General features: G+C 55.6%; 1 protein-coding gene across 2 annotated transcripts in view; it reads right to left on the bottom strand.

Annotated features, from left to right (window-relative positions):
- Positions 1 to 7,823: 7,823 nt before the first annotated feature.
- Positions 7,824 to 23,164, bottom strand: part of Card11 (caspase recruitment domain family member 11) — a 57,525-nt gene continuing 42,184 nt past the window's right edge. For both annotated transcript variants that reach the window (XM_015502007.2, XM_015502006.2), the window contains exons 16-26: positions 21,585 to 21,717; positions 20,636 to 20,837; positions 20,206 to 20,332; positions 17,857 to 18,097; positions 17,194 to 17,290; positions 16,720 to 16,815; positions 15,198 to 15,333; positions 13,978 to 14,157; positions 12,209 to 12,333; positions 10,627 to 10,742; positions 7,824 to 9,565 (exon numbers count right to left, since the gene is read on the bottom strand). In XM_015502007.2, the coding sequence (XP_015357493.1) occupies positions 9,361 to 9,565; positions 10,627 to 10,742; positions 12,209 to 12,333; positions 13,978 to 14,157; positions 15,198 to 15,333; positions 16,720 to 16,815; positions 17,194 to 17,290; positions 17,857 to 18,097; positions 20,206 to 20,332; positions 20,636 to 20,837; positions 21,585 to 21,717 (1,658 nt within the window). In that variant the 3' untranslated portion in view covers positions 7,824 to 9,360. The remainder of the gene's footprint in view (positions 9,566 to 10,626; positions 10,743 to 12,208; positions 12,334 to 13,977; positions 14,158 to 15,197; positions 15,334 to 16,719; positions 16,816 to 17,193; positions 17,291 to 17,856; positions 18,098 to 20,205; positions 20,333 to 20,635; positions 20,838 to 21,584; positions 21,718 to 23,164) is intronic.

Here is a 23,164-nt window from a genome sequence, read left to right on the forward strand (position 1 = left end):
TGTAGGGGCCTGGACGCTGGAACCTCAGCCCTTACCAGCCACAGTGTGTCCACGATGGGCCCTGCTATTGCTCAGGACTTTTCTTGACCCCAGACCTTGGTCCCCTGCTCTGGATGCCGGAGGCAAGGCTGGGCTCCCTGGCCCTGGACCCTCTTTTTGGAAGCATCCCTCCATCAAGAACTTCCTACAGGCTCTGCTGGGGATTGGGAAAGGAGAAGGAAGAGGAAGGAGACACAGAGGGGCTCCCACTGAAGCAAGGACGGCTGAGCCAACCCTGACTGTGGCCCTCAGCAATGGGGTAGACAGAGCAGTAAGACCCCCAGAAGATAAAAATAGCACCTTGTGCCTGGACAGAGGTTTTCCTTTTTGAGAATGTGTTTGTTCTTTTAACAAATATGTATTGAGCACCTACAGGGTACCAAGCATGGGTGACTAAGAAGGCAGAGTCCCTGATTCCCTGGACTTTAAATTTTGGCTTTGGTTAGTAAGTATGTGTTTCCTCTGGCTGCTGTAACAAATCACCAAAAACCAGGTGGCTTAAAACAATGGGACTTTCTTCTCTCACAGTTCTGGAGACCAGAAATCTGAGCTCAAGGTGTGGACAGGGCCTTGCTCTCTCTGAAGGTCTAGGGGAGAGTCTTTCCTGCACTGCTAGCTTCTAGTGGCTCCTGAAGTTCTTTGGCTCGAGGCTGCATCACTCCAACTCTGCTTGTCTACACACCTGGCCTCCTCTGTGTTCTGAATCCAAATCTCCCTGTCACTTTTCTTACATGGACACTGTCATTGCATTAGGGCCTATGTCAGACCAGTGTCTCAAGTAATTACATCTGCAAAAACCCTCTTTCCAGATAAGGCCACATCTGCAGGCACTGGTTAGGACTGGAGCAGGTTCTCATTGGCTTCAGGGTGATGGACAATGAACAGGAGAAAATCCACAGCCAAGAAGAAAGCACTCAGGGCTGAGCTGTGGAGGAACAGGAGGCCTCAGACAGAAGGTTTTGGGAACCACTGGGGGGCCACTGTGGTTGGATGCTAGAGGCAAGGAAAGGGGTGCAGGGCCTCATCAGCAGGGTGAGTTGTTCTCTTTCAATTCCAACGGCCTCCAATGGGGAAATCTAAAGCCCAAATAACATTCTAATTTGTGCTCCAGAAAGATCCCTCCATAAGGTGTTCTTCAGTCTTTTTTTTTTTTGGTGCTGGGGATGGAACCCTGGGCCCCCCACATGCTAAGCAAGTTTTCTACCGTAAAGCTGCATCCCTAGCCCGAGGATTCTTAACTCGAATCTTGAATAAAGAATTCAGGGAGCCTGTGAATTCTGATTGGAAAAAAAATGACATCTTTATTGAAAGTTAGCGTTCCTTTCATTGCGAACAGAGGCAGGAAACACCCGGGGTATGGAGTGGCACCTGGGACTTGCTCCCACTGGAGATGTGGGGTAGTGTCACACACCCCCTGCAGCTGTCGCAGGTAACTCAAATACCGCTTCTTCTCATCACGACATTGAAAAAATGACAGCTGCTGGCCCGTCACTGGCGCTTGTTATCGAATCTTGTTATTCAATGAGCAGAAGAGCCACTAAATTACCAGATTACAAATATGCTCTTCAAATATTTTGATAACTGTATTTCAACAGAGTTGATTTCCTTTGCAATCCTATGTGTTCCTCTTTATGCATTGAAGGGTGTTATTTTGATAGAGGGGAGGCCAGTAGAAGAGAAGGAGACATGTGCAAGGGGGGAGGGAGGAGAGGGGGAGGGGCCGGGGAATGAAAGTGACCGAGTTATATTGTCACATGATGTGCACATACAGATATGTACCAACGAACCCCACTATACTGGGTAATTTTAATGCACCTATAAAATGTTCTTTTGAGAGTCGGGGGGGGATTGGGGATTTCAGATGCCAGAGGTTCACATTTTAAAAATAGGTTTGCATTGATGCTGGCTGATTTGGCACTAGCCGGAGCGGGTGCAGAAGACCAGCCAGGGCCACGCGGTTGGGCAGTGGAGAGGCTGGAGAGAGGACCTGAGGCTGAGCTGGAGGCTCCTTGCTTGAGTGGCTGGTGGGGGGGGCGGATGGGTCCATGTCAGGTAGAGCAGAGGGCTGGCTGCTGGGCATGAAGCTTACTTGGTTTTGGACATCTAATTTGGGGGAAATTCAAGCAGAGGCCAAGGGGTCCTGGTTTTGCTAGACTGGCAGTTTCCAAGTGGGAGATGCCAATCTGGGGATCCACCTGCATGAACTCACTGGGTCCTTGCAGCAACCCCATGCGGCATGTCACCCCGACTTGACAGGTGAGGGACAGGGGGTTGCAGAAACAGGTCTTGGAATTCAGATGTCCCTTTTTCCATCCCTGGAATCCCCATGGTCTCACATCTCAAGCATTTCCCAGCTCCACTGCCCTACAGATGCCTGAAGACTTCCTATGGCAAGGCCACGCACAGCCAAGGTTGGCTCTGCTGTCACCAGGATGCTTAATGTCCACCCTGTGCTGTCCTTGAGCTGGGGACGAGGCAGATGGAACCAATCCTATGCTCAAGAATAGGGTCTCTCTCGGTCTCTCTCCCTCTTCCCCTTCCTGGTTCTCTCCTCCCCTTTCCTCTCTCCTTCTTCCTTCCTCTCTCAGATATAGAGATAAAGAGCCCGGTGCCCACCTTCACGTCCCAGTCCATCAGACAAGCTGGGAGTCACCCCAGATTCAGAACCAAACATGGCATGAAATAAGAAAAAATCCCTGTATTGGATTCATTTCCAGTCACCCCAGTCTGGGTGGAAACTCTCAGTACAATGTTTGGCCAGGCACCCAAGGTTTCAAAGCCAAGTGAGGGGGGTGGGCACGAGCCCTGGACCCCCTTATTCACTAACACCTGATTCAGTGTCCAAACCAACCAGAGAGCCGGGCGCTCCTCTCCCCACGCCCCCACCCTCACCCCTGCAGCTGCCACCCCTGTGCATGCCCAAGAGCCCAGGCTTCCTGCTGTGGGAACTGACAGCCTTGCAATGGGGTCATCTTGTGACACCCAGGAGCCTGGGGACACTGGGGTTTTTGGCAGCAGGGGGAATACACATAGTGAGGGTTGCTGGGGACCCTCAGTGGGGCTGACTGCTGGGTGCTGGGGTCAGCCCAGAGAAGAGGCAGTGGAAGTGACCCAGGGCAGAGCTCAGTTCCTACCTGTGTCCGGTACTTATGGCCCCTCTGCGTTGGTGGCCACCCTTCTCCTTCCTGGCCACTCCTGTCCTCCTGGGTCTTGTCTGAGCTCCACCTCCACCTGGAGAGGGGCTAACCCTGCCCCTGCCGGACCTGCACCAGGGAAGCCCCTGGGGGGGGGGACAGCTGGGGGAGATGTTCCCCCAGGTCCCCTTCTTCAAACTCAGCTGACTCTTCCCAGCTGTGAGACCCTCTCCCCAGCCTCAACTTCCCCATCTACAAAATAAGGGTGGCGGTTACCATGGGAACAGAGAGGTGCCGGGTTTGGGAACACCACCGTGAGCCCAGCATGGAGAGGTGGGGAGATGACTCTCAGCTGGACTGGGGGGGTAGTCTTTGAGGCCCAAGCCCAGGGAGGGTCAATCCCCATCCCTCACCTGAAGCCGGTGCTCAGAGGCCACGTGCATAAATCACGGTAATGGGATGTGAGGGGAAATCAATGGGGTTGCAGCAGGGCTGGAGTCACAGAAGCAGGCTCTGAGGAGAGGTCAGGCAAGGTGCCAGGGCAGGTGCAGTCGGGCGGTATCGACCTCTTGGGGGAGGCCATTCAGGTCCAGCTCCCCAGAGGTGCTGTGAGATGCTGGGGGCAGAGTGACCTCTGCTTTCTAAGTTTTTGTTTTAATGAATAAAAATTTGATGAAACACTTAAATCAGGAGAAAAGTGAGGTGGGAGTCAAGGGAGGGCCGTGGGTGGGGCGCTCCCCGCACAGGCTGGCTCTGGGCAGCTGATGTGTGGTTTCAGGTCCTCTGTGATTTGCTTGGGCTTTTTTCTTCTCTCCTCCTCAGTGTGTTGGTCAGCCAAGGCCTGGGAGAACGAGACAGGCCCTGAGCAAGCCCGGATCCCAAGAACAGAGCCCTAGAGAGCTCCCGGGAGCACCTGGGGCACCGACCCCATCAACCCAGCCAGGTGCATGGGGTGGGATTGCATTTGGTTAAAGCCAATCATGGCCATCTCATTCCTCTTATCAGTGGTTGGTCCAAGGTGGACATGTGACTCAGTTCTGACCAATGAGATGTGGGGAAGGATGATGAGGGCAACTGACAAGCTTAGTCTTCCCTGACAAAGAAGCACTAAAAGTGGAGGTGGCCCTCTATTTCTCTCTTCCTGCTTGACGTACAATTATGTGAGGATGTGATGCCTGGATCTGTGGCAGCCATCTTGTACTGATAAGGCAACCAGGCTGACATAGAAAACCAACAATTTTCTCCAACAATCAGTCTGGCAAGACAAGGCCTTCATCCTGCAGGGCACTAAGCATTTGGGGCTTAACTACCAGCTGCCCCTTGTAGATGGATTGTTTGCTTGCCCACTTGCCATGGTCCCCAACTGTCCTTATTGCCTTAGCCTGGTCCACTTCGGTTGTTGACCTTCCTGCTGGTCCAGGAACAACTCTGATGGCAAAGCACTGACTTACCTAACATGGCCAGCAAGAAGCCAGCACCCTGAGAATAGGGACTGTGGTGATAAATCTCTGGGTTCCAGGAGCTGGGCCTGTGCTGGGCTCATGGCAAGGTCTCAGCATCCATCTCGTGCAGCTCTGTCCCCTGGGACTTTCTGCCACATGGAACTGTTTCGTCTCCTCTGCTCAGTGGAGCTGAATGAGACCCGTAAGCTGCTAAACTTTGAGAGGGTGACATCAGACTTTCAAGGGTGACTGGGGAACTGGGTTTTCAATTCTATTTACTTTTAATCAGTTTAATTGAAGTAGCCGTGTGTGGCTTGTGGCCCCTACGGTGGACACTGGGGCAGCATCACCGGTGTCTCCGCAGCTTGCAGAGCAGGGTTCTGCACCTGCTGGCAAAGCCAGCAGCCATGGGCTGTTCAGTGCTCCCTGGGCGGGGCCTTCTCTCCTTCCCCACTGCCCGTCCCAAGGCCCGGCAGCCCTGAGCCTGCATCTGCACCCTGGGGGTCACCGGTCGGCAGGTGGGCCTTAGAGCAGGTGCCGTGAGCCAGGAGGGGGTCTGTGGGGAGCAGCTGCAGCTCTGTGTTGGCTGAGGTCACCAACTCTGCTTCTTCCTGCAGGAGGGACCTGGGGTGAGGCAGGTTGGACAGGTTGCAGACCCCGGAACCACCCCACGTGGGTGTGCTGCCCTCTCGCTGGAATCTGGCTGGCCCCGTGGCTTGTTTGTGGGTGGCCTTCCAGGTTCCCTGTGTCCCCCTGGTGACTTTGTCCAGAGCCACCAGTGACCTTTGCAGTCATCTTGAGAACTGGGGTCGCCCAGCCGTGCTGTGCCTGCCTGCATGCCTGACCTTCTGAGTGGCAGAGGTGGGCGTCCCTAACCAAGGCACTGGCGTGAGGGGTGAGCAGGCCCACGAGCCCCACACCCCGTGACACTCATGGTCCAGAGGAGACAGCAAGAAGGCCGTTCAGTAGGGGTTGTGGCCCAGGGTGTGTCTCAGCCCAGGTGGGGGCAGGCCACCCCAGGTGCTGAGAAGAGGGACAGCGTGTGTGTAGCCCAGAAGCCAGAGGAGAGCAAGATGGTGGCGGGGAGTGGTGGGTGGCATGAAGGGTGTCTTTGTGGTCCCAGGGGTGGCTGGGGTTGGGGAAGAGAAGGGATGGGGCAGAGAGTTAAGAGATCAATCAATAGGGTGGGTGACAGAGGGTGACAGGGTGAGGCCTGGAGGGAGCACCGAGGGAAGGAGAGACAAGGAGGGGAGCCTGGTTCTGGCCTGGGGAGCCACTGAGGGCTGAGCTGGGTGTTAGTGGGTGGACTGGTGTCCCTCAGTGCAGAGGAGGAGGAGGAGGAGCTCAGTCTGTGTCTAGGAGAGGTGGAGGTCCCAGCCTCAACTTTTCACAGAGCTGGGGCCCTCTGAGAAACTGAGGCACCATGAAGACCCCCCTCCTCAAACCCAGATTCCTGTGATTAAGTCAGAAAGATTTCAGATGTGTCACTCAGAGCAACAGGCAGGGGTTTATTGAAGGGCTAGGAAAGGGGAAAGGGGACATTCTCAAGGGGGAGAGTGGGTCTTCTCAGAGAGGAGAGGGACAGCATGCGTCTCTGGCACTCCCATTTTATTGAGGATCCCAGAGAAGTTTCCAGAGAGTCCCTCCCAGGTCCACCTCTTGACTTTTGACTGACAGCAGGGTAACATCAGACTTTCAAGTCCCCACTGTCATGGCAACTCTACATCACCTTGGTCCACACTGACTGGTTCTAACAGGATTCTTAACCACACATTCTTACAGATTTTAAGGTTAAAAGGAACTACCCTTATCTCCCAGAGTTTCAGGATCTGGTCACCAAAGTCTCCCCCTTCAGGGTAACTTGGGTTCCTCTTATCAACGTTAATTTTGGCCTGCATTTCTCCTACAGTGAACAGGTAGTTTGCTGAGAAATGTGACATATCCTGTCCACTGAGGCCAGGCAGGGCTGCAGGTAAATTTCTTCTTGGAAAAGAAAGCATGTGGGGGTCAGCACCGTGGGCCCATTTTACAGAATTTCTCTCTCTCTCTCTCTCTTTGGTACCGGGGATTGAACTCAGGGGCACTCAGCCACTAAACCACATCCCCAGCCCTATTTCGTATTTTATTTAGAAGCAGGGTCTCACTGAGTGGCTTAATGCCTCACTGTTGCTGAGGCTGGCTTTGAATTCGTGATCCTCCTGCCTCAGCCTCTGGAGCCACTGGGATTACAGTCCTGTGCCACCGCACCTGGCTATCTATGCATTTTCAAACAAGAACAAAATCTTGCCACCCCACCCTCCTCTCAGAGGTCCCCCATCCCTGCAGTTTGGACTTGTGACTTCTATGATGGAAGGGTGTGTGTTCCATTGCTGGCTTGAGAGATGACAGGCTCGATGTCCCCATGTCCCACAGCCACTGGGGCTGGGCTGGGGCAGGTGTCTACTTGTGGCTTCCTCTAATCTCATGACAGCCCCATGTGGTCAGAATCCCTCTCAGGGCCTCTCTTCTGCTTTCCCCAGCAACCTGCTGACCTGCTGCTGGGTGGGTGACCACAGCCAGGATGGGGGGTGGGGCGGGGGCACTTCCTGTTGCTCAGTTTTGGTTCCTGGGGTTTGAGGTGGAATCAGAGCCCAGGTTCAGCTTCAGTGGGGGCAGCGCCTGACATCTGCAGACCCTCCTGCCCTCTCCCCTTGCTAGGGTGTATCTGGCCCATGCCCTGCCCTCTGGAGCTGGAAGGCAAACCCCTCTGTCGTCTTTCCAGATCTTTCCCCAGCGCAGCCCCCCTTCACCCTGGGCCTCCCAAACGCTATGNACAGCTTCTAAGTGGAAATGCGATGGCCTCGGCTTGGGGGAAATTTACTGTTTAACTTCAGGCTTTGACAAGGCGCCTGGCGGTATCTAGCGCCTTAAGTAACTGCAGCTGGACCTCAGGGTCCCCGCCTGTGCAGACCCAGAGCACCCAGCTTGAGTGCAGGGGCTGTTTTGGAAAATGAAGCTCTGGCTGGCTGTGGGGGTCAGGGGGGGGTTGGTTTTGGTTTTAAAGGTCCCAGACTCAGGGGTGGAGGGATGGAAACCCAGGGAGGGAAGAGAGACCCAGGCACCCTCCTGCGACCTGCCCCACCCATCCATTCCCATCTCCCAGCCTTTGCAGGGCTAATTCGTCTTCTGAGAGCCAAAATGCCAGAAATTGCTGTAGGCTGCGCAGGACTGTTTTTTAGGAGGAGATATTTATTAATACAGTTCTTCTATGAACAAATCCTATCTTGATTATGTGGCAAAAACCTAGCAGAAGATCAACCCATGGCATTTGCAATCGTAAAGAAAAGGGGGTTTCCTGTGTCTGTTAGGAATTGCTCTAGGCTACGGGTAATGGAGAACTGAAATAGCCACTTAACACAAGATAAAAATTGATTTCTGTCCCATGTAAAAGAAACCTGGGCAGCGCTGGGTCCTGGGCTCTCTGGTGTCACCAGTGACTCTGTCTCCTTCTATCTTTCGGTTCCACCCATTTACGTGGTCACCTCAAAATTCCAAGATGACTGCTGGGGCTCCGGTCATCATGTCTGCATTGCGGGCAGAAAACTGGAGGGAGGAACTCTTTGTCTTGTTTTTCCCCCAAATCTTTCCTTGTTTCCTTGATGAACCTTAGCTACAAGGAAAGCTGGGACGTATGGATATTTAGCTGTGCACACAGATTCTCAGAATAAAATCAGGATTCTGTTAGGGAGGCAATGGGGATGCTGGGTTGTCTACTCGCAGTCGTTCCCCTAGTTCCTGCCCACTCCCTGCTCAGCCGAGGACACCACCTGGCCCGGTGTGGTTGTGCCCAGTCAGGTTCAGAACTGCAGGGCATTAGCTGCTGACAGTGATGGGAAGAGCTGCCCTCTTGCACCTCCAGCTCCTGGGCCCGGGGGGAGCAAGCCCACTGGAGGGCCTCACCCCCAGACCCCTCCTGAACCCCAGGATGCAGGAACAGCAAATGCAGAGGACAAAGATGCTGGTGGTGACTCTCTGAGGAGGAGCATGGCCTCAGTCCTTCTGGGCCACCTGTGGGAAGCTGGGTCCTTCCCAGAGAGGACCCTGCACTCTCCAGACCAGGATGCCCTGAGTCCAGGCAGGTGCTCTAAGTGAGGACACCCAAACCTGGCTGTGAATCAGGAGTGTCCAGGGGACAAGGCCACCGTCCTGCACCCAGTACCTGAACGCAGGGCCTGAGCCATTTCTGTGCCTATGCTGAGCTTGCTGGGAGTGGTGTTCCACTGAGGAAAACCGTGAGGGACTAACCTCTGAAACATTTAAATTTAAAAAAATTTTTTTTAAATGAATAAAAGGACTAGAAATTTTAATGCAAGAAAAATAACCACGTGGCACATGTTGGCTCCCCCAGACCTGTCCTGCCCAGGAGGATGCTTGTGCCCAGGGCTGGCAGCCGCCCTGCTTGCCGGGCTCTGCCCTAGGGTAGCACACCTGTCCCATGCGTTACGTATTACATTCACCTGCTGCTCTGGTTTCTGAGGGGCCTGCTGGCCTCGGGCAGTCCCTCTGCTAATGTCAGCAGGGCCTGACCACTGGGCAGGACGGCCTCGGATGGAACGGCTATGCCCTGCACCTCCCCAGCTGTGTCTGTCCCTGGCTGCGTCTGCACCCAGGGCTCCCTGGAGGGACACCAGCACACGGCCCCAGGCTGGGGCAGCGGGATGCCCCCTCGTCTCCTGCGGCACTGCTCAGACTCGGGGCGCTGGGCCTCACAGCTGGTCCTCGTCCACCCAGATGGTCTTGCGCTGCTCCTCGCCAATCTTGTCCTTGATGACGCGCAGCAGCTCCTCCAGGTTGCCCCACATCTCAGCCTCCACCGTGGCGTAGAGGCAGGGCAGGGCCTCCAGCTCCTTCTCCTTCAGCCGGCACACGCGCAGGAATTCCTCCTCCGTCTCCGGCCGGGGCAGCAGCTTCCTGGTAGGGGAGACCCACAGGGGCTGTGGGGGAGGCTGTGGGGCTGGATCCCCATGGTAGGGGACAAAGGCCAGCCCAGGGGTTTGCACAACTGTCTGCCCATTCCCGAGAGAGCCTCCAGAAGCAGAGAGGTGTGCGAGTTCCACTTTCCCAACAGTGAGTGATTCCTGTCTCAGCCATTCACTGATGGATCCTCCAGGGCCTGTTACTATGGTCACTAGGCTTGTTCTGCAGCTGCCTGGAGGCAGGCGGGGACCCTAGATGATGCCAGCACCACCCTGGCTTCCTGTCCAACCTCACAGCTGACCCTGTGGCAAATTCTCCAGGCTCAATGCTGGGCAGGATCCAGAATCACTTTCTTTGTTGTTGTTCTTTCTTTTTTTTTTTTTGGCACCAAGGATCAAACTCAGGGGTACTTAACCACAGAGCCATGTCCCCAGCCCTTTTTATATTTTATTATGAGACAGGCTCTCCCTAAGTTGCTGAGGCTGGCTTTGAACTAGTGATTCTCCTGCCTCAGCCTCCCAAGCTGTTGGGATTACAGGTGTGCGCCACAGTGCTTGGCCACAGCCACTTTCTCGTCCCCTCCTGCCCAGAGTCTCGGCCCCCACTATCCTCCTGGCCTGGGTTATCCTACTGTGTGTTTCAACAGAGGCACGGAGAGGAGCCGTTTACATCCTGAATTAGACTGTCGGGCTCTGCCCAGAACCTCAGTGGCTTCCTGTCTCCCTCGGAATTAGAGGCCACATCCTTCCTTCTTGAATTAGAGGCCACATCCTTCCTTCTTGTGGCCGATAAGCTCCATGTGGTCTGGACCTTCTCCGACCACTGCCCACTCGCTAACTGTCCCTGCAGCTGCATAGGGTCTGGATGGCTCACCTGCAAGGTCTCCCTTGGGGGTCCTCCTAGTACCTGTCCTTACCAGCTGTGTCCTTTGCCATGGATTGGGGTCTTGTCCTGGATGAGGACTTACTGAAGGGATGTATGGAGGGACAGGGCATGCCAGGGAGACAAGGAGGTGGGGCAGGCTGTGAGGGAGAGGGGCAGGTCTCGGAGCCTACCTGAACCTCTTGGTGTTCTTCTCAGACACCCGGATGAAGAGCACGATGGGGTAGATCTTGCACTTGATCAGGTCTCGCACGCAGCTGATGCCCGCCTCCAGCAAGCAGTGCTTATTCTGTGAATGCAGCAAGCCGCCAATCAGCAGTGCCCCTTCCCGCCCGCCCAAGCCTCTATGGTGCCAGGAGCAGGGCCCAGGAGCAGGGCCAGGCTTCACTGGACAGATGCCAGGGCCATGACAGTGCTGAGCGCCACCGGCTGAACCAGGGAGTAACCAAGGTTACAGGGTGATGCACTGGCAGGGACCAGGACCCAGGATGGTTTCAACAAAATACCAGCCATGCCAGCCGGTCTTCCAGGCTGGGGGACACCGGAAAGGCAAGGTAGGAGCCGGGGGTGGTGTGGTGGTGCACACCTGTAATCCCAGTGGCTCAGGAGGTGGAGGCAGGAGGATCACAAGTTCAAGGCCAGCCTCAGCAACTTAACGAGGCCCTAAGCAACTTAGCGAGAACCTGTCTCAAAATTTAAAAAAATTCATGAAAAGGGCTGGGATGTGGCTCAGTGGTTAATCACCCCTGGGTTCAATCCTTGGTACCAAAAAAAAAAAAAGTCCAGGCTGGTGGGTAGGAGCCTCTGAAGGGCCCATGCCAAAGGACAATCCAGGGCTTGCTGAAGGCATCAATCACCTCAGAACAAACACTAAATTCACATCTGGCTGGAATATAACTGCCCTAAGTGTGCAGTTTCACAACCTCGAATGTCTAGCATGCAGGGACAGGCACCCAGGCCCAGAGGCACCCGCAGCCCCATGCTCCCTCCTGGCCACTACTCATGTGCCCCTGTCCCCAGCACTGAGTCCTGGGGAATGGGATTGCCAGAGGACGTGGTGGGCTCAGCTGCCTGCCTGCTTCCTCTGTGCTCTGCTGTCAGAACTTCCAAAGCTGCTTGGCCCAGACTTTAAAAAACACAGCAAATCCCCCAGGCTGCCCCAAAACTCAGCCTCTGCCTTCCCGTGGGGTGGGCGCGGGAGTAGCAGCCAGCTGGGTGGTGGCGCTGAGATCCTGGCTGGGCTCCTGTCCTGGACCCCGTGGGCCCATCCACCAGGGCTGAGCCCGGCCCTCGCTGCTGCAGGCTGAGCGCTTTCCTTCCATCAAGCACTGGGAGGGGAAAAGACTCAGTGCTCAGGCCAACGAATGAAGGGCACCTGGCTCCCAGGGCCACACGGCCACCTTTGCTACCCTGTAGCCAGTGACTCTGCTGGTGGCCCATTTTCTCCCCGTCAGGTGATGTGACAGCTGTCACCTGTTGCTTGCCCTGTCTCACACCTTGACATGCTTGCTCTCTATCCCTGGCCCTTGTTACAATGACCAGACACACATGTCCCCAAACAATGCAGATCAGCTCACTCGCACCAGGACACCACCGAAGGCAGAAGCCGAGTCCAAAATACAAAACAGGGATGGAGGAAAGAGGGAGGGGCAGAGCGAGGGACGTGGGGAGGTGACAGTGACCTGCACCCACGGTCTGGGGCCGCCCAGAGATGACCAGGGTGCCCCAGGCCCATGTAGCAACCCAGCCCCTCACCTTGGCTGCCACGGCTTCGATGTTGGCGGGAACGATACATTCAAAGGTGTTGGGGTTCTTCTCCCGGGAGTAGATGATGGTTTCTGTCTTCTGCTTTTTGAGGAACTCATCTCTTGTGACAATATCTGCAGAGAGAGGGGCCAATCTTGAGGGTGGCACACGGTGGTCTTGAGTGGATCAGTCTCTTCAGGCCTTGCTGTCACCTCCTGGACTCTACAGAACTTGGTGTCTGGTCCCTCTCCAGCCACACAGTTAAATGACTCTTGTCTCCTTCACTAGACTGTGAAGCGTCTTGAAGACAGAGCGGGTGTTTGGCTCCTCGACAATAAACTCCACTGCACAAAAGAGCTCAGGTGCTGGGTGCAATTCTGCCCAGCAGGTGCCAATCATGAAGAATCTTGCACATTGATTCATCTACCCATCACCTATCCATTCACCCACCTACCAGACACCCATCTATCATCCATCCATTCACCCATCTATCTATCCACCTATTTGGCTGTCCATCCATCCACCTTATTCATCTACCCACCTACCATCCATCCATCCACCCATCACCTGACACCATTAAGGGGTATGGGGAAGGGGTATAGACAGGCTTCCTGGAAGAAGATAGGCTTCACCTACTTGTTGGGTGACCCTGAACATGTCTTTTATTTATTTTTTTATTTTTGGCAGTGCTGGATGTTGAACCCAGGGCCTCCTACATGCTAGGCAAGTGTTCTACCCCCGGGCTACATCTGGAGTCCTATTTTTATTTTATTTTATTTTTTGTTTTGAGACACGGTCAAGTTAAGTTGCTGAGATTGGCCTTGAACTTGAGATGCTCCTGCCTCAGCCTCCTGAGTCGCTGGAATGACAGGCCTGTGCCAAGGTGCCTGGCTCTAAACATGTCTAACTTCTCTGGGTCTCAGGTTCTCTGTTTGTGGAAGGAGGAGCATTAAGTCAAGTCCAGGCCTAGGGCATCCCACACCAGCCCCCAGGGTCAGGCTGTAAACTTGGTACAGGAAGTTGAGTGGGAGAGGCCTGGCCTCCTGCCCAATGAAGACACCAGGGGAAAGATGGGACATGTCTGCAGAGGTCAGGGCTCAGTGGGATCTTCAAATAGGACACAGAGCCTCCCAGTGGCTGGAGGTCAGCTGATAAGTGCTTGGGGAGGGCTGTCCTTCTCCTCAAGCCTGTCCTTGGAGGGGCCTGTCCCAGGGGTCAGGTGCACACCCTCAAAAGGCTGCAAGGCCCAACTGCTGGGCTTTGAAGGGAGGCACCGGGGCCTTGATGGGCGAGGAGGTGCACGGCCAGTGCTCAAAGCTGAGTGGACCCTTAATGCTCCACCTGGAACCTATGCTGGGAGCTGCTTGAGGGCCAGCTCTGTCCATCCATGAGCCTCTGTCCTCTGGGAGGAGCAGCTGCCATTGTCCTGGTTTTACAGATGTAGCAACAGAGTTTGGTACCTTATCCTGGATCACAGACAAGAGATGAAAGGGAGGCACTGGGGCTGGGATGGGGACCGGGGCTCTCCTTAAGGTGACCCTGCCCTCCTGCCAGTTTCTGTCTGCAAGATGAAGAGTTCTGGATGTGGAGATGGCTGCACAGTGTGGATGTGCTAGCAACGCCTCTGAACTGTGTGCTGGGAGACAGCTAAGACGGTGAGGTCTGTGACGTTAATTTAAGGAAGCCCTGGACATCTGACATTAACTGGTCCTGGGCAGGCCTGGACATCTGTGCTTTAAATACAGGTGACTCCAGCGGCAGATGCCGTTAGGGCTCACCTGACTTGCATATCGTGAACTCCATGGCGCCCCCGGAGTTGAGCAGCTTCTGCACCAGCGTCTTGGCCAGTATGGTGGGCGTGAAGAGGACGGGCCTGCGGCGCTCGCAGTAGAAGGCACGCACCAGGCTGTAGGGGATGAGGCTGATGCCCTTGCTGAGCTCGCTCTCGGGGTCCATCTCTGGCAGGGGACAGGAGGGGCTGGCATCAGAGCCCCACCCTGCCCACCAGGGGAAGTGTAAGGGAGGCCCTAGCACCCCTGCTGGCCCCACAGAGCCTAGGGGCCTCCTGGGGATGTCAGGACACCTGGGGCTGTTTGCACGGGCAACAGGATGCTCCAGGAACCCAGAAACCTCTCCCAGGAAACTGTGCCCCTGCGGGAGGTAGAGGGGTGTGGGACATACGCACGAGCCCTGGTGGTTTATGACATGGCCTGGTTCTGGAGGAAGGGATTGCTTTAGCAGATGGTCCATGATGGCATTTTGGAGGAGGGGCATGGACTGGGACCAGGAGAAGAGCCAGGGCATGGTGGCCTGGGCAGAGGGAGGGTGAATGCATGGGAGAAAGGGAGACCACCAGATGGCAGGAGGACAGGGTCACTGAGCAAGACCTTGGGGGTCTCTGAGAACTTGGGGAGCCTTAGCCTGCAGGCAGAGTGACCACACGACCTCAAATCTGCCTTCTCCAGTCCTCTCTAGCCAAGGTGTGGGAGCAGAGCAGAGCCCCAGGGGCAGCTGTTGTAAAGCCAGCTCCAAGCAGTCTGAGGACCCACTTCTTGAAACCAAACACCTGTCCCTTTCCTTTGTCCCCTGGCCTGGCCTGGCCTGGCCAGCCTGGGGAGGAGCCCTGGCCTTTCCCTGATAACATGCATGGTAGCGTTGGCCTCCCTTCTTAAGTGAGGCTGGCCTAGCGGGGGAGGCAGTGAGGGGCCGGGGATGGGCACGGGGTCCTGGTGGCCCCTCATGGGCCTGACGAATGGCGAAAAGCACCCAGTGGGGAGAGGAATTGATCAACACATCCCAGCAAACAGCTCCGATTAACATGGGCATCTGGGTGGACGTGACCGTGAGGAGGGTCAGCCACAGCTGGGCTTGGAGGCATCCTCCCCAGAAGGCCGCTAGGTCCCCGCCCTCGCCCTGTGTGTGGGGGGGCAGTGCGCCTGCACGGTGCAGACCCAGGGCTGGCCGGGCAGCAGGGTGGGGCCTGGCGGTCTCCACGCACCCTCGTGCTTTTCGGTCAGCAGCTTCGAGGCATCCAGCGAGGACCGGGCCAGGCTCCCCATAGGGCTCCCTGAGATGATGCGGACTCGCTCGTTGCTGTTCATCCGCTTGTACTTGTTTTCTGACCTGCTGACGAACTGCAGGGACAGAGGGAGGGCGGGGAGAACCATCCCTTGGCTTGTGCTTCTGGCTAGACAGACAGGCAGACAGGTGTGCAAACCCCGGCTCGCCAGGGGCCCAAGTGTCCTTCCCCTTTAGAAATAGGACACACCCCAGCAGGTGGCAGGATCCTTCAGCTTTTGGGTACGTGCCCTTAGGCAGTGGGCAGATGCCAAGTTCTCCCCAACATCTGGGGACCCATCCCACTTTCCCCCGCGGAATCGGCAGGCAGCCCCTGCTGGCACTCAGGCTGGCCTGCTCCAGCTGCCGAGGAGCCCTGGACCCTCCCTCTCCCCTGACACTGTGCTCCCAACAACCCTCAAGCCTTCTGGGGAGCGCTGCTTGGTCCACAATTCCCAGACGCCCCGAGGTGAGCACAGAGGCAAGCTCACACCGTACTCCCAGGACTCCTTAGGGTCTCTCCCGCCCTTCCCTCTGCAGGGACACAAATCCAGGGGGGCTGGCAGCTAATTTCAGGTCCTTGCAGATGTGTGGACACAATGGTGTGCCATCTCACAGGGTCTTGTCCTTGGGACCGCTCAGATTGGGCCTCCTCCCACCTAGCTGTCTCTCTGCTAACCATTTCTGAGTCTTCTCTGTTCCAACATCAGGATGGAGCTGTGGGCCCCACCATCCGTCCCCTGGGGTCTAATCAGGCAGCACCTCCACAGGAGTGTGTCTGGTGCTACACTCTACTATCATTCTCTTTGCTTCTGTCAACTGGTGACAGAAGAAATAGTCACGAGGTGTGCTTCTGTATTTATGTGAAGTCACCTCTGAAGATATCATTCAGTGTGTTGGTCAGGATTCCTCACATAATGATCTAGGTGAGAATTTTATTTTATTATTATTATTATTATTTTTTGAGATGTACAGGGACAAATCTTTTCTGGTCCTGAAGACCTGAAATGTTTCCACAAATGGATAAGGTTTAAGAACCTACTGGGGTTCTCTTTATTCCTTGGCTGCCAGGATGCTCAGATAAATTTAATGCTCAATTTGAGGACCTGAACTGGCTGAAATATTTGGAATGATTTTCTTTTCCTGATACATTACTTCTGAGTTTTCTACTCAGGTTTCGACAGCCAAGTTGCTTAAGCTCCTTTCAGCCATAAGTTTCCTGAAACCTTTTTTTTTTTTTTTTTTTTTAATAAAAATGGGAATTGCTTCTAAAAGAAGCAGAGACTGTTTACTGACCTGTCCCCAAGAGGGCGAGCTGGGATGGGAGACGTAAGGCACCGTGAAAAATCGCACGTGATGTAAAACCACGAAGCACAGCTATTTGGGGACAGGCCTTTCTTCCTAGGGGGGAGGAAGAGCCACAGCAATGACCGGAGAGTCGGGAGGCACCTGGTGACCCTCACCTGAAGCAGCTGACCAAAGAGGAAACTGGCTCTGGAGAGGCGGGGGCTGACCCGGGGGTCGCTGGTGGCAAGTGGCTCCTCGGGCTGCAGGGTGTTCTGAAATGAGTTTATCCATCAGTCAGACCCAGCCGGGCTTGGCAGTATGCGCAAGTGTAATGTCACTGCAGAGAGGCAGAAACCTGTCCCCGAGCCCCATCCCTGTCGGGTGTCAGGGGGCAGATGGGGAGGCTCAGGGAAGGTGACCTGCTCCCACAGAGACCAGAGGCGCAGAGCAAGGGCACATTCCAGCAGCCACCCTCCTCCCCTTGAACGTGGGAGCTCAAGGCGGGCACAGGAGGTGGGGCTCCTTGGCTGGGGGTGATGGTGTGTGTCCCTCCCTGAGGAACCCAGTCCCTGGATTCATCAGTAATGTCAGGGGACGCTATTAGAACAGGTGGCCATTCCTGCCACCCTGCAGGGCTGCGCCACACCTACCCGGAGCGCCCTCAGGGTGTGGTGGGTGGTGTCCGGCTCATCTCGGCTGCCCCGGTGCATCAGTCGCTGCAGCTTGACCAGGAGCAGCTGCTGGGCCCTGGGGAGGCCAGACAGGAGGAGCCTCAGGGGCTAAGACAGAGCGAGGGCCAGCTCTGGCTCTGGAGTAGGGTGTGCCTAGCCCTGTGTGGACCACAGGGGCTGAGCCCAAGGGACCCCTGGGAGAGCATGGGGCTGGTGCTGTGTGTGGACCGTGCCTACAGGCCCAGGGCTCCTGTCTCGTCTGGTCTGCTGATGGCCACCTTGCCGGGCTGGCCTCAGAAGCTGTGTTAGAGCCTCAGGAGTCACAGGAGGGGACTGCAGTGCTGAGGCCTAAGAGGGCAGGTCATACTGCTAAGGAGAGGGTGGCTGCCAGGCTGTGGCCCGTGGGACAGCAATGAGGAGTGATTACAGGAAAGGGCAGAGTGTGGTCATCACAGACTGAAAGAGGGTGCTGTGAGGCTCAGTGGAGGGCCAGAGCACAGGGGGGCCCCACGGTTCAGCAGGCAAAGGGGAGGTCTTCTCATCTGGAGGCCCAAGCCCCTTGCAGATGATCATGGCAGTGCCAGCCCTGTCCACGCCTCCCCCTGGGCTGGGAGCAGAGGCCCCGCCAGGCACAGGACTCACCGGCTGTAGCTGGGTATGGTGCCCGTGTCCAGGTCATGGTCCGTGAAAGGGTCGACCCGGGCACACAGCCACTCGTGCCTGTCCTGGTACATGGTGTCCCTGACGTGCACGACGTCGTCACACCTCAGGGACATGGAGCAGGCGTCCAGCTGGCTGCAGATGTTCAGGTTCAGCCGGATGTAGAACGAGTCCCCCGAGGTGATCAGACCCTCCTCCATGTCTCTCAGTAGCTTCCGGTACCCTAAGAAGCAGACATCCCAAATGCAGCAGATTTACTTCCTGCCACCCCCTCAGACAATGTGCCTGTGTGGCACCCTCCTCTCAAGAGCTCCTGGCTGGGAAGAGCCCTACTCCCTGGGCATTTAGCAGCCTTGGCATTTATGGGTTTCCTTTATTGTCTTGGCTGCTAGGGAGCTCAGAGCTACAATGTGTGCCAAGTTGCAACAATTATCCATAGTAGCTTTCTGCTACAATCTCCATGCCTTCCCCACCCTTATATGGTTCTTTTTTTTTTTTAAATCCTTTTGGTACTGGGGATTGAACCCAGGGGTGCTTAACCACTGAGCCACATCCCCAGCCCTTTTTTTTTTTTTTTTGAGTCAGGGTTTTGCCAAACTTGCCATCTTGCCTCAGCCTCCTCAATTGTTGGGATTATACATGTGTGCACCATGATGCCTGGTTTTATTCTTTATTTTTAAATGATGCATAACTTATATACAGTAAACCACATGTATCTTTAATTCAGTACATTTTCACAAATGTACAACCCTCTCTGTCAATACTTTTCCTAAGGTTTATCTTTATCTTGAACGCTAACACCATTGCTAAGATGTACCTCATTTCATATCAACAGAGATTAATAGTATAAGTTATTCTGGTTTAGCCACTATGCTCAATGTTATGTCTGTGAGATTCATCTGTAACGTCACAACATAGCAGCAGTGTACTGGCTGTATACTATTCCACACTTCCTCTTTTCTCCATTCTCTTGTGTGCAGTTTGGGCTATTATGAGTAACTGCTATGAGTTACTCTTATACATTGCTTTTGGTGGACATATGTACTCTCTTCTCTTGGAAATCTACTTGAAAGTGGAGTTATCAGGTAGCTACATATTTTGTATCTATATATTTTGCTTTGGTAGATACTGCCAATAGGTTTTCTAAATTGGTAAGACCATACTGCATGCCATTTCGACCTTATTTAAATGTCACTGTCCTTCTGAGTAAATTTTTGCCAGTGCAGTAAGCGCTAAGTGAATATCCATAATGTAAGTCCATGATGTAAATCTCTAAATTGGCTCCACAGGCAGATGACGAATAACACGGTGGAAGCTAAAGCCGTTCTAACAGTTCTAACAGCCAGGCCCCGGGGAACTCATCAGGTATCTGCATCACAAATTCCAGGGACATCTCAGCTAGCTGGGTCAGCATCCTGCTGAGTGGGCACGGTGGGGCCTGGTCTCATGCAGTGCATCTTAGAGCCTGCTGCAGTGAGCCAGCTCTGCCTGGAGTCCCAGGCTGCAGGACACCCCTGTGCACAACTTTTAGGGGCGCGGCTCCCAGCGCACTCTGTGGGGCTGCTGGCCAGTGCGCAAGGCACAGACTTTCTGTGGGGCTGGCCAGGCCACAGGACCGGGAAGGAGCCTGTCCCACATGTGGGGCTACTTGGCCCTCTGTTTGGGGACAGCATCATCGACTCCCGAACTGGCAGGGCACTCTGGGAAGGGACGTGACAGCGGCTGGAGAAGCTGGCTGTTTATGCTCTGCTGAAACATTCATGAGCCTGCAGTTAAAAATAAGACCCAGCTGCAGAGATAATCATGCAGGAAACCTGGAGGTGAGAGAAGAATTCAGACTCTGGGAAAGACAAAGCTGAGCTTACCCTGCCCAGGAGCATGGCCAAGAGGTGCCGTGGTTTAAACCACTGGGGCCACACCAGAAGGGAGGTCGAAGCCCGCCTGCCCTGAGGCTGGGGGACCACGGGCACAGGGCCGGGGGGCTGTGATGTGCTCCAGGGCCCTGCCTGGCCCAGCAGAGCCACCCCAGGGCTGCTACCTGTGGCACAGCGGGAAGCCCAAGAGATGAAACTTCCACCCAGAAGGGAGGGGCTAACTGGACCAGGCTGGGGCTGCCATGTCCACCCTGATGGGCAGGCATCTGGAGGTACCCCAGGCAGGTCATCTGCCGTCCCTGCCTCCTCTCTAAGGCCTGCCCATCAGACCCTCTGATGGTGCTAGGAGGGGCTCCTTCTTCCCAATGCACCAAAGAGCAAGTAGAATGCTGGGGGATGAGGTCACTCGCCCAAGGTCAGGGGCCTTTGAGTGGAGCTGGTCCAGTCCAGACCTCACCTTCTTGGTTGACCTTGTAGTGCAGGGTGACCGGGCCACTGCATCTCTGGATGGTCCAGCGGGCCTCCTCCTTCGTGCACGCGTCCAAGGGGACACTCTGCCTCTCGCCTTTGATGCAGCCTTCCAGCTAGGTGGCAAAGACACATGAGTGGAGTCACGGGGCTGAGACTGCTCTACACAGGACACCGGAGCACCCTCCCCAGCTCAGGGCCAGTGAGGGGGAGAAAGCACGAGGGGTGCATGCGCCTCTGTTAGCTCCCGGGAGCACAGCGAGCCAGTGTGCACAGGTGACCAGTGAAGAGTGGGGAGGAAAGGGCTCGAGATCCTGACGGCATGGCCTCCTTCCCTCCAGCTCCCCGTTCCCAGCTCCCCCCAGGCCCAAGGCACCCCTGTCCCCTGTCCACACAGCCCTGAGCACCCAGCCCCTCACCAGCAGCAGCTGGTGGCCCTCGCGGAGTCCTGCCTTCTCGGCCAGGGAGCCCGGCTTGACCGAGTGGATGAAGCTGCCGCGGGCGTTGCCCCCCAGCAGGGTGAGCTGGGTGATGAGGGTGTCGCCGTTCAGCGTTGTGTGCTGCACTGAGGGTCCAGGGCCCCGCACGTGCCCCACGGATGTGACCGAGGGCCGGAAGGGTCTGGGGTTAGGAAATGAAGTGGTGGTTAGGGTTGGAGGAGGGGGACCCTGGTGGCATAGCTGCTGGTGTCTGTCACATACTGGGTGTTGCATGTTGTGGCTCCAAGAGAGTCGCCACTGAAGCCACCTTGCTGGCCATGTCAAGTGAGGGCTCACCACTGGCCCTGCTGGAGACGGTGGTGCACGCCTGTAATCCCAGCATCTCGGGAGGCTTTTAGGCAGGAGGATCATGAGTTCCAAGCCAGCCTCAGCAACTTAGTGAGGCCCTAAGCAACTCAGTGAGACCCTGTCTCTAAACGACATACAAAAAAAGGGCTGGGGATGTGGCTCAGTGGTTAAGCACCCCTGGGTTCAATCCCTGGTACCAAAGAAAGAGATGCAGAGCTGAGTTGCCCTCTGTGGAACACAGAGAGGGTGTCTCTGGTGAGACATTGTCCAGGGCCTATGGTGGCCACCCTGCCATGCCCACTCCTCACCACCACAGGAAGAGCCCTTTGAGCCCTGCTCTCTGGGCTCCAGCAGGTCACCCTGGGCCCCAGGCAAGCCCTTCCTCTGTGGGCTTGGTTTCCCTCCCTGGACAGTCAGGGGGTCACAGGGGGTCACAGGGGGTGATTTCTGACTTGGGAATGCTGTGATTCTAGGACTAGATCCCAGGACAGGGGGTAATGCAGGTGGTGAGGGGGGACAGATCTTTATCCCATGCCCACCCGCACACCCCTGGCTTCCCCTTTGCTGCAACTGTCTGTACCTTTCAAGTGAGAATTTCCTAAACATGAGGTTGACCTGCTCCAGGTCATAGGCATCCAGGCCTTCAGACTGGTGGGACGAGGAGGAGGAGTGGATGGACGGTGGACCAAAGGAGCTGCGCTCATGACTGTCGTCTGCAAAGGAGCCAGGGCTCATCAGGAGTGGGAGCAGCCAAGAGGAGCCTGGAGGGCTGCCCCGGCCCCCTGGGAGGGCTGAGCAGGGGCAGGTCCAGGCTCTGGGGCACTCAGAGCCCCACAGCCCTGCTTATGCCTCAGGCTAAATGGTCGAGTTCTTGCATCCTCTCTAATGTAGACAGTCCCCTGCCTCCAGGAATCCTCTCTTATTGTGAAGCCTCACCAACTATCATTAGGAATCCTGTCTTATGTCTGCAAGGGCAGTGTGCCATCCGGTTGGTAGTTTTACTTTGAAATTGGCTCCCTGGGTTTTCATTTTGGGGCCCTCCACCCCTGCTGAGGTCTCCCTATCACCCACCAGTATCACAGACTGTGGGACTGGGCTCCTCCCTGTCTCCCCACCTCAGCAGGACCCTGAAGAGCCCGGGAAGATGCATACTCCACACAGCACCAGGTCACTGGGTGGAGGGATGCCTAAATCCTGCTCTGGGCTGATAACAAAGGCTCTCTGCATAGGGAATTTTTCCCGACACTGCAAAATACTTTGGACAGATGCCCAGGATTCTCTTCCCAGCGTCCCCTTTCCAAAACTCTTTCAATTCTTCTCATTATCCAGCCTCGATTAGGTGCTAACCTCTCTTTAACACTTGATAGCTTCTGATGGTCCCAATTAAGAGGGACCACTGATCTTTCCATTTTATCTGCTGGCAGCCTCTCCTGGCAAGGCTCGGAGGCAGGGTTGGGGAGCCCTGGAACAAAGGGGGCTGGCAGGGCACACCCGGAGGATTCTGAGCCATGGTCTCCCAGGCTGCCAGCTGTGCAGGGGCCTGGGGATGCCGTCACATTTCTGGGCCTTGGCGCTGTCCCCTGCGAGGCCATCTCAATGCCTCTTGCTCCCCTTTCCCTGATGTTCCAGACTCGAGTTTGTGGGTCTGCGTCCATCCACCCAGCTGCTGCAGGGCTGGGACCACACAGTCTTGCCAGGCAAGGCCTTGGGGACTGGAGTCTGTGTCCTGGGCACCAAGCACAGCCTGGTGAGGTGTGCTGGGCTGAACCAGACTTCCTGGCTGGGAGAGGGTGGCTTCTGGGAGAACCTAGGTCTGCAACATCTTCCTAATACTGGCTCTGCCCACAGGGGTACTTCAGGACCATCTCACAGCCTGGGTACCCCATGTCTGCCTGCCTGTACCTGCACCTGGATGCTCACCCTCACCGTTCTAGCCCCCCTTTATGCATTTTGTGTAAGGTGGGAACAGCATGATACATGTCTCCAGCCCGGCTCCACCTACTGCACAAGACGATCACAACTGTATTTCTGAGGAGAGCAGCAGAGATGAGATCGAACTGGCCGGGTGCGCAGGGCGTGGCTACGATTCATGAGAACTATTCTTTAAAAACCCAGATCTAATTCCAACCCTTGCTTTGCACCTGAGGGGCCCCTGAATAC

This window comes from Marmota marmota, unplaced genomic scaffold, assembly GCF_001458135.2.
Source record: "Marmota marmota marmota unplaced genomic scaffold, marMar, whole genome shotgun sequence".
In the NCBI taxonomy this organism is placed as follows: Eukaryota; Metazoa; Chordata; class Mammalia; order Rodentia; family Sciuridae; genus Marmota; species Marmota marmota.